General features: G+C 40.4%; 1 protein-coding gene across 9 annotated transcripts in view; it reads left to right on the top strand.

Annotated features, from left to right (window-relative positions):
- PLCB4 (phospholipase C beta 4) overlaps positions 1–14,508 on the top strand; it is a 329,182-nt gene that overhangs the window by 296,985 nt on the left and 17,689 nt on the right. For all 9 annotated transcript variants that reach the window (XM_077282633.1, XM_077282628.1, XM_077282632.1 and 6 more), the window contains 2 exons: positions 4,907–5,082; positions 5,262–5,363. In XM_077282633.1, coding sequence (XP_077138748.1) covers positions 4,907–5,082; positions 5,262–5,363 — 278 coding nt within the window. The remainder of the gene's footprint in view (positions 1–4,906; positions 5,083–5,261; positions 5,364–14,508) is intronic.

Raw genomic sequence — 14,508 nt, 5'->3', positions numbered from 1 at the left:
TTTTCAGTGACTGATAAAATGCAAAACATCTCCAATCCATTGCAATATTAATCACGGACTGGACACAGATTATACACTGATGCCATCCATGTGCTCTCCGGGTTTTTTATAGACACGTAGACTTGTATGGGTAATTTTGAACCGTGACTCCTATAAAAAATGGACATGTGTCTGATGTTTTGTGGACATGTGAATATCCACATAGGCTACAATCGTAATGGCTTTTACCTGTGAGAAACTCAGAAAACATACATGTCTCGTGGCTGTTCGAGAAATATGCATGGATTCCCTGTTTGTTAGCCAATCCTTGTATGTATTGCGACTGTGCAGCCGCTGGGACTTGGACATACTGTTCGAGCCCGGCGAAGACACTCAGTTAGCACCCGAGCATGCTCCCATTACACCTTATCCCAGCACATTTGCTCATCACTACAGCTCACATATCTACAGTTTTACTGAAAATTAAAGTTTATCTGGAGGTAAGAAGCGAGTGTTTGCTTACTTGTGATTATTGAGATCTTCTGAAATGATTCAGTACTGAGCTTTTCTGGGCTTCATTGGCTACTATAATAAATTCAAGAAGGATTTTACCAAAATTTTTATAATAATGCACCAGCTATTACTATGTAAAATGATAAAAATGACCACTTGAGGTTATGTATACACTCCTGTATATTTAGACTTACCGGTATGTATAAATATATTCTTACTTGCATTGCACTTTCCCCAGATTTCCCTTTTGATAGATGTCCACTTTGCGCCGTCCAGGTAAAATGTAGCATTCGGGGCTATTTGCTATATATATTTCTTCCTCAATTCCAGGTGTAGGTAACTATAGCGAATTCCAAAGGGATATCTGGGGCCCGTGCCATACATGGAAGAATAGGTCGAGATCAAAGACCCTCCAGAAAATCATACATTGGTCTAATGCCGCTAGGCAAAAATATATATAACTGAACATGAGGTTCTTATTGTAACATTCTGATCAGACTGTATGAAGCCCACTGCCACATCACGGTGAACCTCTCAGTGGGTCCTAACTTTTATAGCCTTAAAGGAGCAGCGTTGTTCTCTAACCTCCCACCACAGTGACAATGCACCATCAGCATGGGCGGCCTGGTGCCTCACAGTGCCCATGCTGCAAGACTGAGTCCCCTTGACTCCAGACCGCACCACCTCACCAACACGCAGCACCAACACCAAATGAAAGGATGAAAGGAACTTTGAAACTCACCTTCCTCAAGGTCTCAGAGAGCAAAAACATGCTGGACCCCTTTGCAGTCTCCTGCCAATATACAATCATCTGTGCCAAATGGGAGGAGAACACATACAAAAAAAAGGACAGATCATGCAGTATGCTAAAAAAAGAATGGACAGCACCTCCAAACAATCATACATTGATCTAATGCCGCTAGGAAAAAATATATATATTGCTCCTTTAAGGCAACAACATTTAGGACCCACTGAGAGGTTCACCATGACGTGGCAGTGGGCTCATACAGTCTGATCAGAATAGTAAGCTAAGAACCTCATGTTCAGTTACATATTTTGGCCTAGCAGTGTTAGATTAATGTAAGATTTTAAAGGTGCGGTTCATTCTCTTTTTCAGCATACCCTTGCCTAGTATGTGTGGCACACCAATCAATCCTCAGTGCGAGAAGTGATGTTCTGTTACTATAGAGCAGACATTGCCAATTTAAAAATCTTTCTAAAGTTTTCTTATAATAAAATCCCAGAGTGGGTACATGCGTCTGCACAATTATTGGCTGAACACTTCCTACTGTGCCCCAGGTTGTTCACACGCAGCACAGCAGACAGAGTGTAGGAGTCATGAGTGGGTCTAAGCTGGCTTGCTAATTAAATGAGATTTCGGATGTGTCAATAATGGAAGCGATTGTACTTCTAATGCTTTATATAGAAGAAATTATACATTAGTCTATATTGTTTTTGAAATGAGTGATTAAGATTTACCCTGTGTGAGACAAAGAATTGTATTTAGTCCCAATTGTACATTACTTGCAGGACAACAGATCAAACTCCAGACCGTTACCCAATATAAGCAGCATCTAGAAGTGAGGGGATGGGTTACAGCTATATAAGACAATGTCTTTATTAGCATTGTACATTTGATTGGTAGATAGTATTGGTCATACAAGTTGGCCACTTCTCCTATATTAAGACATGTATGTGTAGCAGACGAGTGAACGTTCTCCATCGATCACATGCCATACTCCTGTGTACCCATCTGATATTGGCGACCTTGTGGGGCAGTGGATTGGAGGTGCATCAGCCTTGAGTTCATTGCTGACCTTATAGATATTCCGAATTTTCTGCTTATACATGAAAGTGGCATCAAACCCAGATCCCACTTTACATTTTTGCAATCATTTTTCCATTGGTTATGTGCTATTATTAGCTGCTAAGAATTGTATTTTTTTTTATTAATATTAAATCAAACACCTACTGTATGTGTGTGGGTGAGCAAAGGAAGTCTGTAATTTCAATTGCTGGTTTTGGAAGGTACAGTCAAATGTCATATTACAAATATTGCTTATTAAAATTGTGAATATTTAAAAGTTTTGATACAAAAATATATACTAAATGGTGGTGGTCCTAGAATTTGGTTGTGCACTGAGAGATATCAGGGTAATCTGATGACCAGAATTATTTCCTTGTAATGACTCGTATAGCATATGACGTATGTAAAGATGTGCTGTAAGACATCTGTCCATTTAAAATATAGCTACTTAACAGGGTATTCAGAAGTTGTCTCTGGAGCAGCTCAGAGCAATGCAGTCTCCTTACTTCCTGGTGTCTGGCAGGGCGACTCTCCTCCTTGAGTGGCAGTTCTAATGAATGGTAGAACTGTAGTATTAGTAGAACTAAAAGCTCAGCACAAGTTCTGCTGTAACACATTTAGATTTCAGTGGTCTGTTCTGGAGTCTGCACTGCCATCACTGTATTTACATATAGAGATAACGGGGCATTTGAAGAAGCACTCAGCTCTACATATTGAAAGAGTGATTATGAGACCTGCTATGAAAGCTGCAGGCTGGTGATGTAACAGGATTTATAACAGCAGCTTGTCAAAAGCTGAGAGGAGGAGCAGGGAGGTGAGTAGATAACTGCTATATAGAAATCAATGGACTGGAGAGCGGTGGCTGATGTGTTAAGAGTTAACCCCTCTCCTGGAATGTACCTTCTGCACATACAAGTGGCCAAGCTCAATGGAAATCAGCTATACATTATTAAAGATAAAAGCTGTAATTGCAGGAATATTACATCATATAGGATAAGAATGCAAATATTCTTATTTTCATGCTGTCTAAATAATTAAAGCAAATTAATAATTTTAAGTGAGGTATCAAGTGATTTCTCCACTTTGGATTAAAGGGGTGTTCCACTTTAAGGAAAATGGACCACGAATACTATAAAATGCAAACAAACCGAGCAGGTAATCACCCATCTCAGGTCCAGTGCCGGTTTCCGTATGCTGCTTAGACCTCAGTGTTTCGGGAGCAGCGGTGATGTCACGTCCACAGTGTGCATCATCACTGCAGCTAATTACTGACTCTTATTAGCCAACAATTTAGGTAGAATGTTATTTGAGTTACGGTAACTTTTAACAGATCAAGTAGGTAATCCAGCTCAAACAGTCCCATGAAAACTTTTTATTTTATTGAAAAAATTCTTTAAAATTGATAATCAATCCAGACCCATTTCGAACCTTGCGGTTCTTAGTCCTTGATGTAAGAACTAAGAACTGCAAGGTTCGAAATGCGTCTGCCCACATAATTTTTCCCATATCTGGGTTGTGATTTCTACGCTGGATTGAATATTTAATTTTAAAGAATTTTTTCAATAAAATGAAAAGTTTTTATGGGACTGTTTGAGCTGGATTACTTACTTCTCCCTGCTACACTGCAGTGTCCATGTTCGGAGTCTTGGATGCCTAGATGGGTGAGCTGACTTTTTGTACTTTCTTTTAACAGAGGTTGACTTTATACTGTACAGTAGATGAGATATTCGGGCATTATTCACTCAACCTACCGTATAATGGGGGAAAAAAACCTATAGGGCATGTTGAACTTCAATAGAACCCATCTTTTGTACTTAAAGGGGTTGCCCAGGTTTGTGATGACAGACTACCGTCTCTCACGATTTGCATACTTCCGGACACATTCCAGCTAAACGTGCATGGCCTCATTTCACTAGCATTGAGTGAGGTCACACAAGTCTAGTCGGATTGTGTCCAAAAATATGAAATTCGCATACTTGTGCTCACATGATCAGGGCATTGGAGAATCCTGACAGTGCACCTTGTGAAGATTCAGAAGTCTGAAGTCACATACAGTAACTGCACAGTTCATCACAGACCTGAACAAACCTTTTACACCATTAGCCTAACCAAGTGTGCAAGTATATGGGGCAAAAGATGCAGTAGCTGTAAGTCAAGGGAACACCGTTGGGGATACTTGGAGATCCATGTCTGGAAAAGCTAACTGATGACTATATGCTATATAAATCATGGATGACTACAACATATATACAAGAGATCGTCTATCCATATATTTCAATACATAGTGCTATAGGCATCATCCTGTTCTACACTGTTGAGGGGCAATCACAGTAAAACAGTTGTTGGTAGATGGGCCTTTGGTCTGGCTTGTCTCCTTGACTTTTTTTGATACTTTACACCCAATGAGCATTTCCAACAGGACCCCATACTCGGAAGGTCGCCTTAATGAGACTCAATCTCTTTCCACGAAAACACCATATTGTTTCAAAAATTAGCTTATAAAGTTGATAGAGCACAAAAATCAATGACAACAACATGTTGTTGCCTTTAAGTCCTTCAAGTCAAACTGTCTATGTTTAACCAGGTAGCACATTTCTGTTCCGCTAGGTGAAAGAAATTGTTGCTCAGCATACGAAAGAGTGGTCAGAACTGCTTAGTACACAAGCTGCTGAAGTGCAAGACCTCCAAGATCTACATCTAAGTCAACAATGTGAACTTCTCAAAAAATTGCTTATCACCGTCCAAGAACAACAGTCACAACAGCTGAAGCTCTCCCATGATCGGTAAGCGATGGCAGCGATTAAATACTGGATCAATAGGGGTAAACCGAGTTCTGAAATTGACAACCCCTTCTTTCTCTCATCTTGCCCATCTGTCTCTTTCAGCCCTAATACATTACCCTGTAATTTTGTACAATATTGCTTTGACTGAATAAGCTTTCCTTTATGATGTATATTTGCAGCGAGAGCAAGGAGATGAGGGCCAACCAAGCTAAAATTTCCATGGAAAACAGTAAAGCCATAAGTCAGGATAAATCTATCAAAAATAAAGCTGAACGTGAAAGGTATGTGTTGAATACAATAACAATAATGGCAATAGTAGTAATACAGTTATATGAAAAAGTTTGGGCACCCCTATTAATCTTAAGCTTAATGTTTTATAAAAATTGTTTTTTTTGCAACAGCTATTTCAGTTTCATATATCTAATAACTGTTGGACACAGTAATGTTTCTGCCTTGAAATGAGGTTTATTGTACTAACAGAAAATGTGCAATCAGCATTCAAACAAAATTTGACAGGTGCATAAGTATGGGCACCTCACCAGAAAAGTGACATTAATATTTAGTAGATCCTCCTTTTGCAAAAATAACAGCCTCTAGTCGCTTCCTGTAGCTTTTAATGAGTTCCTGGATCCTGGATGAAACAATTCCAGTTCAGTTAAGTTTGATGGTCGCCGAGCATGGACAGCCCTCTTCACATGATCCCACAGATGTTCAATGATATTCAGGTCTGGGGACTGGGATGGCCATTCCAGAACAGTGTAATTGTTCCTCTGCATGAATGGCTGAGTAGATTTGGAGCAGTGTTTTGGATCATTGTCTTGCTGAAAGATCCATCCCCTGCGTAACTTCAACTTTGTCACTGATTCATGAACATTATTGTCAAGAATCTGCTGATACTGAGAGGAATCCATGCGTCCCTCAACTTTAACAAGATTCCCGGTGCCGGCATTGGCCACACAGCCCCAAAGCATGATGGAACCTCCACCAAATTTTACTGTGGGTAGCAAGTGTTTTTCTTGGAATACTGTGTTTTTTTTGCAGCCATGCATAACGCCTTTTTGTATGACCAAACAACTCAATCTTGGTTTCATCAGTCCACAGGACCTTCTTCCAAAAAGAAATTGGCTTCTCCAAATGTGCTTTTGCATACCTCAGCCGACTCTGTTTGTGGCGTGCTTGCAGAAACGGCTTCTTTCGCATCACTCTCCCATACAGCTTCTCCTTGTGCAAAGTGCGTTGTATAGTTGACCGATGCACAGTGACACCATCTGCAGCAAGTTGATGCTGCAGCTCTCTGGAGGTGGTCTGAGGATTGTCCTTGACTGATCTCACCATTCTTCTTCTCTGCCTTTCTGATGTTTTTCTTGGCCTGCCACTTCTGGCCTTTACAAGAACTGTACCTGTGTTCTTCCATTTCCTTACTATGTTCCTCACAGTGGAAATTGACAGGTTAAATCTCTTAGACAGCTTTTTGTATCCTTCCCCTGAACAACTATGTTGAATAATCTTTGTTTTCAGATCATTTGACAGTTGTTTTGAGGAGCCCATGATGCCTCTCTTCAGAGGAGCTTCAAACAGGAGAACAACTTGCAAGTGGCCACTTTAAGTAGCTTTTCTCATGATTGCATACACCTGGCTATGAAGTTCAAAGCTCAATGAGGTTACAAAACCAAAAAAAGTGCTTTAGTAAGTCAGTAAAAAGTAGGTAGGAGTATTTAAAACAAGAAAATGATAAGGGTGCCCATAGCTGTTGCAAAAACATTTTTTTTATAAAACATTAAGCTTAAGATTAATAGGGGTGCCCAAACTTTTTCATATAACTGTAAAAATAATATTATTATTATTACTATTATTTTTCATGTTAATATATTTTTTTTACTTATTACATTTTAGCATTTTCACACTTAAGTATTAAAACAGGAAAATCAGAATTCTAACCTCCTAATCTAACAGTAAATTGTAAAAAAAATATGATCCCAAACCTCAAGAATGAAGAATTAACTGTTGACACTGTATTTTTAACCACTTCACAACCTTGGGATTTTTGTGTTTTTGTTTTTTCATCCCCTATTTTCCAGAGCCAAAACTTTTTTATTTTCCCATTAATATGATCTTTGAGGGTTTATTTTTTGTACTTTTTGTATGACATCATTGATTTTACCATATACTGTACTGGAAAAGCAATTCCACAATTGTTTTGTTTTTTTACCATATTCAGTAAATGCTAAAACTGACCGGCAATTGTGATTCTCCAGGTCAATACGAGTTCACAGATACCAAACATGTCTAGGTTCTTTTTTATTTAAGTGGTGAAAAAAAATCCAAAGTTTGTAAAAAAAAAGGCTCAGTTTTCCGAGACCCATAATGTCTCATTTTTCGGGATCTGGGGCTGGGTGAGAGCTTATTTTTTGAGCTCCGAGCTGACTTTTTATTGACACCATTCTGATAACCAAAAAAAACATAATTCTGGTGTTTTGATTTTTTTTCTCATTACACCAGTTACCGATGAGATTAATTATTTTTATATTTTGATAGATTGGGCGATTCTGAAAGCAGTGTATAGATTATTTTTAATTGTTTTATTTTGAATGAGGCAGAAGGGGGGTGATTTGAATGTTATATTTTTTTATATTTTTTAAAACATTTTGTTTACTTTTTGCTTGCTTCAATAGTTTCCTTAGTAGACTTGACGCTGCCATCATCCGATCGCTTGTGCTGTACATAGCAGGGCTGCAGCTCTGCTATGTGTAGCAAACATGATCGTCTGCTATGAACGCCGGCCACGGGGTGGTGCTCATAGCAGATCTGCAATAACATGCATGGAGGTCTCTTGCAGACCCCCGGATGAAATGCCAACCCATCAGTGGCTCATGATCATGTGACAAGGGCACAGACAGCCGTGGTTTGTGACACACTTCCAGCATGCTCAAGTTAAATGCCTCTGTGAGAGATTGACAGCGGCATTTGACATTTTAACAGCCGCGGGTGGATCGCGAGTCCACCCGCAGCTGTTAGGGATACATGGCAGCTGATCAGATCAGCTGCCATGTTCCTGAAAAGATGCGGGCTCAGTGCCGGAGCACACATCAAAGGGAGGGAGGCGACCTATGGTGTACCTATATGTCATGGGTTGTGAAGGGGTTAAAGTACTAAGTATCAACCCAGGCATATTGCTATAGTTTCTAGTAAAGAAGAATAATGTACCGTATGTATACCCAGGATAAGTACTTACTGATAGTTTTCCAATATTTTTTAATAGTCTTACATTTCTAAAGCTAAGTGAGTCGTCCTAGGTTGCTAAAAAGTGTTTGGCATTTCCTTTTCTAATTGTAAAAAAAAGGACATTATTATCTGTTTTATAAATAGCAGATGAGACATGTATGAGTTAACAAATACCCAAAACTTTTATTCTCCCAGAAGTATCTGGCAGTAGCATAGTTTTCTCTTCCCGTTGAGAGCAGATGCATACTTAGCCAATTTGACTGAATTGGGGAGGAAGGGGTTAGTCAGGAGAGATAGCTGCACTACAATTCAGCTGACAGCAGTCTTAAAGGGGTTGTCTAGACTAAAACTGTATGACTGCAGACTTGTGAATCCTCATACCGCGCGCACTGCACATTGTGCTACAGTCCGACTAGACTGTTTCCTGCCTCGTCAATACCTTTACATTGCGAAGCCGCACCCATCTAGTCGTATTGTGGTCAGGGTATCCCAGTGGACGCCGCTCCCAGTACTGGCACTGGAGAATCCTCACAGTGTGCAGTTGTGTGATGTGATCATTCACAAGTCTGCAGTCACATAGAGTGACTGCAGACTTGTCGTGTTAGACCGGACAACCCCTTTAAGGTGTACAGATTCATTAATTCTAAACTTGAATGACGTGGCGCTATGGTGTTATCATAGCACACATGCTCATTTTACATAGCGGAGCCTCTCATTTACTTTGTATTGGAATGGCCATGTTAAAGATTGCATTGAACATTAGGTGCATTAAGTGTTCAGTTATGGAACGGAACATCTGTGTTTGCATCTTTTGGCTTTTTCTAGTGTTGCATCTTAACTCAAATAGAAAATAGATGTGATCCTACAGAGAATCTATCAGCAAGTTGTAATTTGATCTGAGAGCAACATCATTTCAGAACAGAGACCCTGATCCCAGCGATGTGTCACACACTGGACTGCTTGTTGTAGTTGCAATAAAATCAGTTTTTTTACCCACAGGAGCTTATCACTAGAGGACTGGTTGTCTCATGCCATGTAGTCCTTCCTCTCTGTTTAACTCCGCATCCAACAAGTAAATGTCTGCATTCTGTACAATGTGCACAGGAACCTGCGAATCAGTGGTGTGGGCAGGGTTATACAGGGCTCAGCTAGATCTGCAGCAGAGATTTTATCAAAATTGCACCACGTAAACAAGTTAGTGACAAATCACTGGAATCAGGGTATCTGCACCTACAACATGCGGCTCTGAAATAGCGTAACAAAAACCTGGTGGCAGATTCCCTTTACATATTAGGAACATCCATTATTCGAGAGGCATTGTTTCTGGACATATGCCGGCCACTTTTAAAATTAAGTATTCAAAACCCCTTTCTTTACGGTACAGTCTTGGAGTCATGATCTTTTCATGTCCTAATTGACCATGATACGTTTATGGAGTGCAGATTCTTGGATGCAAATGCGTAAACAAGTATTTTTCTAGACATTTCACTCAAATCAGAGATTACCATTAAAGGGGTTTTCTCAAGTTGTGTCTTGAGCAGCTCACAGCTGTGCAGCCTCTTTACTTCCTAGCTTTCAGCAGGATAGGCTTTCCTCCTTAAGTGACAGTTCTGGTGAGTGGCAGAGCTGTAGTATCAGTAGAAATATAAAGCTCAGCACAAGTTCTGCTATCACATTCATCTCTTAGTGGTTTGTTCTGAGCCTGCACTGCTATCACTGTATTTACATATTGAGCTAACAGGGTATCTGAGCAAGCACACAGCTCAGGACAGTGAGAGCCATGATGCAGGGGGCTGGAAAAGTCAAGGGGAGGAATTGTGATTACACAGGACTGATATGAGCCCTGTAAGGAACTGTGATGGAGGGGGAGAGTGGTGAGAAGCTAACTGCTACATAGAAATCAGGGGGCTGGAGAGAGGTGGTTTAAAGTTTACGAGTTTCCTCTTCTCCTAAAATATAGCTGGTGGTTGATCTCCTTTGAAAACAGCTGTCCACTCTGTCAGATAAAAGCTCTCATAGCAGGAGAATGAAAGCAGATAGGAAAAACAGAAAGCAAGTCAATAGCAAACTGACTTATTTTCATGCTGTCTAACTAATTAAATAATTTTAATAACTTGATATTAGCCCTTTAAGAGAACAACAGCACAAGGCTTAAAGGAACTGTCTCATATATTTGATCTTAGTTTTATTAATTATATATACAGTTTAAGACAGTTGTGTTTATTATGGTTTTGGTTTTGTTTTACTTATTTTATAAAAATACTTTTTTGGGGTCTGGTATAATTGATGCACACACTTTCTTGTATTTTCTTTTGAAGTGTGCTTCATGCCCTGTATTCTTTATGTAAGTTGAAATGAATAGGAACCAATGAAAAATATGTAGAATTGAGAGTCCTCAGTGGATGATACGTTTTAATGGCTAACTGAAAAGATGGTAACAAATTGCAAGCTTTCGAGACTACACAGGTCTCTTCATCATATTTGCTGGGGTTCTGACAATTCTTCATTTACATATATGGTAATAGTTCCAACTGTTATGCACACTAATGTGCCTTATTTTCTTAAGAGAGATCATTGGAGTATCCACTCCTGAAATTTCTCTGCTATTAAACATAACATTAGTGGGCAAATATATGCAAATGTATTCAGGCAAATGTTGTGCATCCCGGAACGACCGACTATTGAAACGTACAGTGCTAACGTGATTTAGGGTATATGTCCACGTTCAGGATTGCATCAGGATTTGTTCAGGATTTGACGCAGGTAAAATCTGCACCATATCTGCACCTGAGGTCACTGGCAGGTCACCTGTGTTTTTCATGCGTTTTTTTTTTCATGCGGATTTTTGTGTGTTTTTGTAAGCTAAATAAAGATATACAAAAAAAAAGAATTGTGATGTTATTTCTTGTCCAACCTCTTCATTTACATAGTCCATTGAAGAATAATCATCAAACCAATAAGTACGGCCTCTTAGAGTGACGCTTCCCAAATTATATACATAACCAAAGCAAAAGAACCACTGACGGAAGCACAGTCACAGTAATAAAAACTAATAAACTTTATTTAAGGTCAGCTGAGACAAAAACTATCAATAAATATACATATAAAAATGGTAATATGATACCGTCCTCTGGGGAACAACATACAGTCTAAGACCACAGGTGCAGGGTCACATATAGCAGCCACATATAGAAGCCAAAAAAACACTTTGAATAATTAAGGGATAGATATATACAATTCCTGTAAAGAGGTAAGCCGCAGTGTTTAGCTATGCATTAATTCTTAATGGGAGTTCCACCCCTCATCACAGTATGCCCGGATAAATACCAGGAAGGAATTATATATATATAGGGTAAAGTGCCCAGTGCTTAATAGGCTCACTCGTATTACTGCCAATAGTACATCCACAATCACAGTAATGCTGTGCATAGGAGGCTAGTGATCACACCATGCCCAATACATAGCTCATCATACCGGCATAAGTAAAGAAAGCTATACGTAACCTGCACGTGTAGTCCTGAAGGCCCCAACGCGCGTTCGCGTCTTGCTTCTTCCGGGGGAGTATATGCGGCGCACAAAGCAAATGTGAACATAGCCTAATTCCTTCCTGGTATTTATCCGGGCATACTGTGATGAGGGGTGGAACTCCCATTAAGAATTAATGCATAGCTAAACACTGCGGCTTACCTCTTTACAGGAATTGTATATATCTATCCCTTAATTATTCAAAATGTTTTTTTGGCTTCTATATGTGGCTGCTATATGTGACCCTGCACCTGTGGTCTTAGACTGTATGTTGTTCCCCAGAGGACGGTATCATATTACCATTTTTATATGTATATTTATTGATAGTTTTTGTCTCAGCTGACCTTAAATAAAGTTTATTAGTTTTTATTACTGTGACTGTGCTTCCGTCAGTGGTTCTTTTGCTTTGGTTATGCATTGAAGAATAATGTTTACACACACAGCTAGATATATCTATCGTATCTATCTATCGTATCTATCTATCTATCTATCTATCTATCTATCTATCTATCTATCATAGCATCTATCATATCCATCTATCGTATCTATCTATCTAATCTATCTATCTATCTATCTATCTATCTATCGTATTTATCTATGGTATCTATCTATCGATATATCTATCTATTATCTACTGATATACCTATCTATAAATATATCTATCTATATTTAGATATATCGATAGATAGATATATTGATAGATAGATAATAGATTAATAGATAGATACGATAAATAGATACGATAGATAGATAGATACGATAGATGGATACGATAGTTGGATACGATAGATGGATACGATAGATAGATACGATAGATGGATACGATAGATGGATACGATAGATAGATGCAATAGATGGATCACACATGCGAGAAACTCGGACGAGTCTCGCATCTTAATACCTGGCACTGCCGCCGGCACTTGTGACTGGAGCGCTCAGCTGCATGTAGTTCTATGCAGCCGCACGCTCCGGTCCCAAGTGCCGGCGGCAGTGCCGGGTATTAAGATGCGAGACTCGTCCGAGTTTCTCGCATGTGTGATCCCGGCCTTAAATAAAGACACATACACCCATGAAATCTGCGTTAGGCCGGGGTCACACTTGCGAGAAACTCACACAAGTCTCTCGCTTCAATACCCGGCACTGCCGCGGGCACTCGGGACCGGAGTGTGCAGCTGCATGTATTTCTATGCAGCTGAACGCTCCGGTCCTGAGTGCCCGCGGCAGTGTCGGGTATTTACCCTGGCCTTAAATGCAATATGTTTAATTAAAAAAAATAAATAAATTGAAAAAAAAATGGCATGGGCACCAGAGAGGGAAAGCCAGCGACTGGGGTACTGATATTTGTAGCCTGGGAAGGGGTTAATACCCATGGAGCTTCCCAGGCTATGAATATCAGCCTGCAGCCAGGCTACGCTGATATTCATAGCCTAGAGAGGGACCATGGATATTGCCCCCCCCCTCCCCCCGTCTACAAATACCAGCTCCTAGCCACCCCAGAAATGGTGCATCTTACAGATGCGCCAATTCCGGCGCTTAGCCTCTCTCTTCCCACTCCCGTGCAGCGGTGGGATATGGGGTAATAAGGGGTTAATGTCACCTTAGGTGACATTAAGCCCGGTTAATAATGGCGAGGCGTCAATAAGACGCCTATCCATTAATCCTGGTAAAGTGTAAATAAAACACAGACACTAGAAAAAAGTATTTTAATGAAATGATTACACACACTTTTTGACCATATCTCTATTGTACGCTCAATCCTCTTGAAGACCCTCGTCCTGCAAAAAAGCACAAAAAAAGCAAAAACAAATTCATACTCCCTGTCCGCAGATATCCCATAACGAGTGTCCCACGACGAGTCCAGCTCTGCTACATCTGGATGCCTGACATCCAGGCATAGCAGAGCTTGTAGATGATCGCTGGAGATAACTCTCCAGCGATCACCTACATTCTAGCACGGTCAGTTGACCGTGAGAACCAGCCTAGTGTGACCGGAGATAACCCCCGGTCACGTGCACGGCAGTTCTCGCGGTACGCTAAGTTATCGCGAGAACTTATCTTACCGCGAGAACTGCAGTGGATGCGGGGCTTCTGGCAGCGGGACAGGTAAGCCGGCATGTGACATGTGTAGTAAGCTGCATTAACGCAGTTTCTACGCATTCACTAATCATTAGATGCAGTTTTACCGCATCTAATGATTATCTATGGGAAATTTACGGCGCGGTGACGGAGCGTCGCCGCACTGTAAACAGACATGCTGCGTTCTGAAAAGACGCGCCGCATGTCCGTTTACGCTGATCTGCCGCCTGCGTGTTTTACCGCATAGTGGAGACGGGATTTTATGAAATCCCCTCCACTATGACGTAACATCTGGACGCTGCGTGTTTGACGCTGCAACTCTACACAGCATCAAACACGCAGCGTTTCCTGAACCTGGACACATTTCCTAAGGGTGGCTTACACCTGAAACGCGTAGGTCCCGAGATCATCCGGTCATGGAAGGTGCACAGACTTATAATATTTGAACTTTTGGAGTTGATTTGATTCAACAATAAAGAAAGTTTTTAGTCCGTGAAGCTGGATCCTTGTCTTGTGCTCCTGTTTCTGGTATATCAGAAAGGCACTGGGGCGTTTAGGATGCGATTAGGAGCTAACTGTTCTCCAGCGATCCAGGAAGCCACA

The sequence above is a fragment of the Ranitomeya variabilis genome, chromosome 2 (assembly GCF_051348905.1).
Source record: "Ranitomeya variabilis isolate aRanVar5 chromosome 2, aRanVar5.hap1, whole genome shotgun sequence".
Classification (NCBI taxonomy): domain Eukaryota; kingdom Metazoa; phylum Chordata; class Amphibia; order Anura; family Dendrobatidae; genus Ranitomeya; species Ranitomeya variabilis.
Note: the sequence above shows the minus strand (reverse complement) of the source record. Positions and strands in the feature narration are given on the sequence as shown.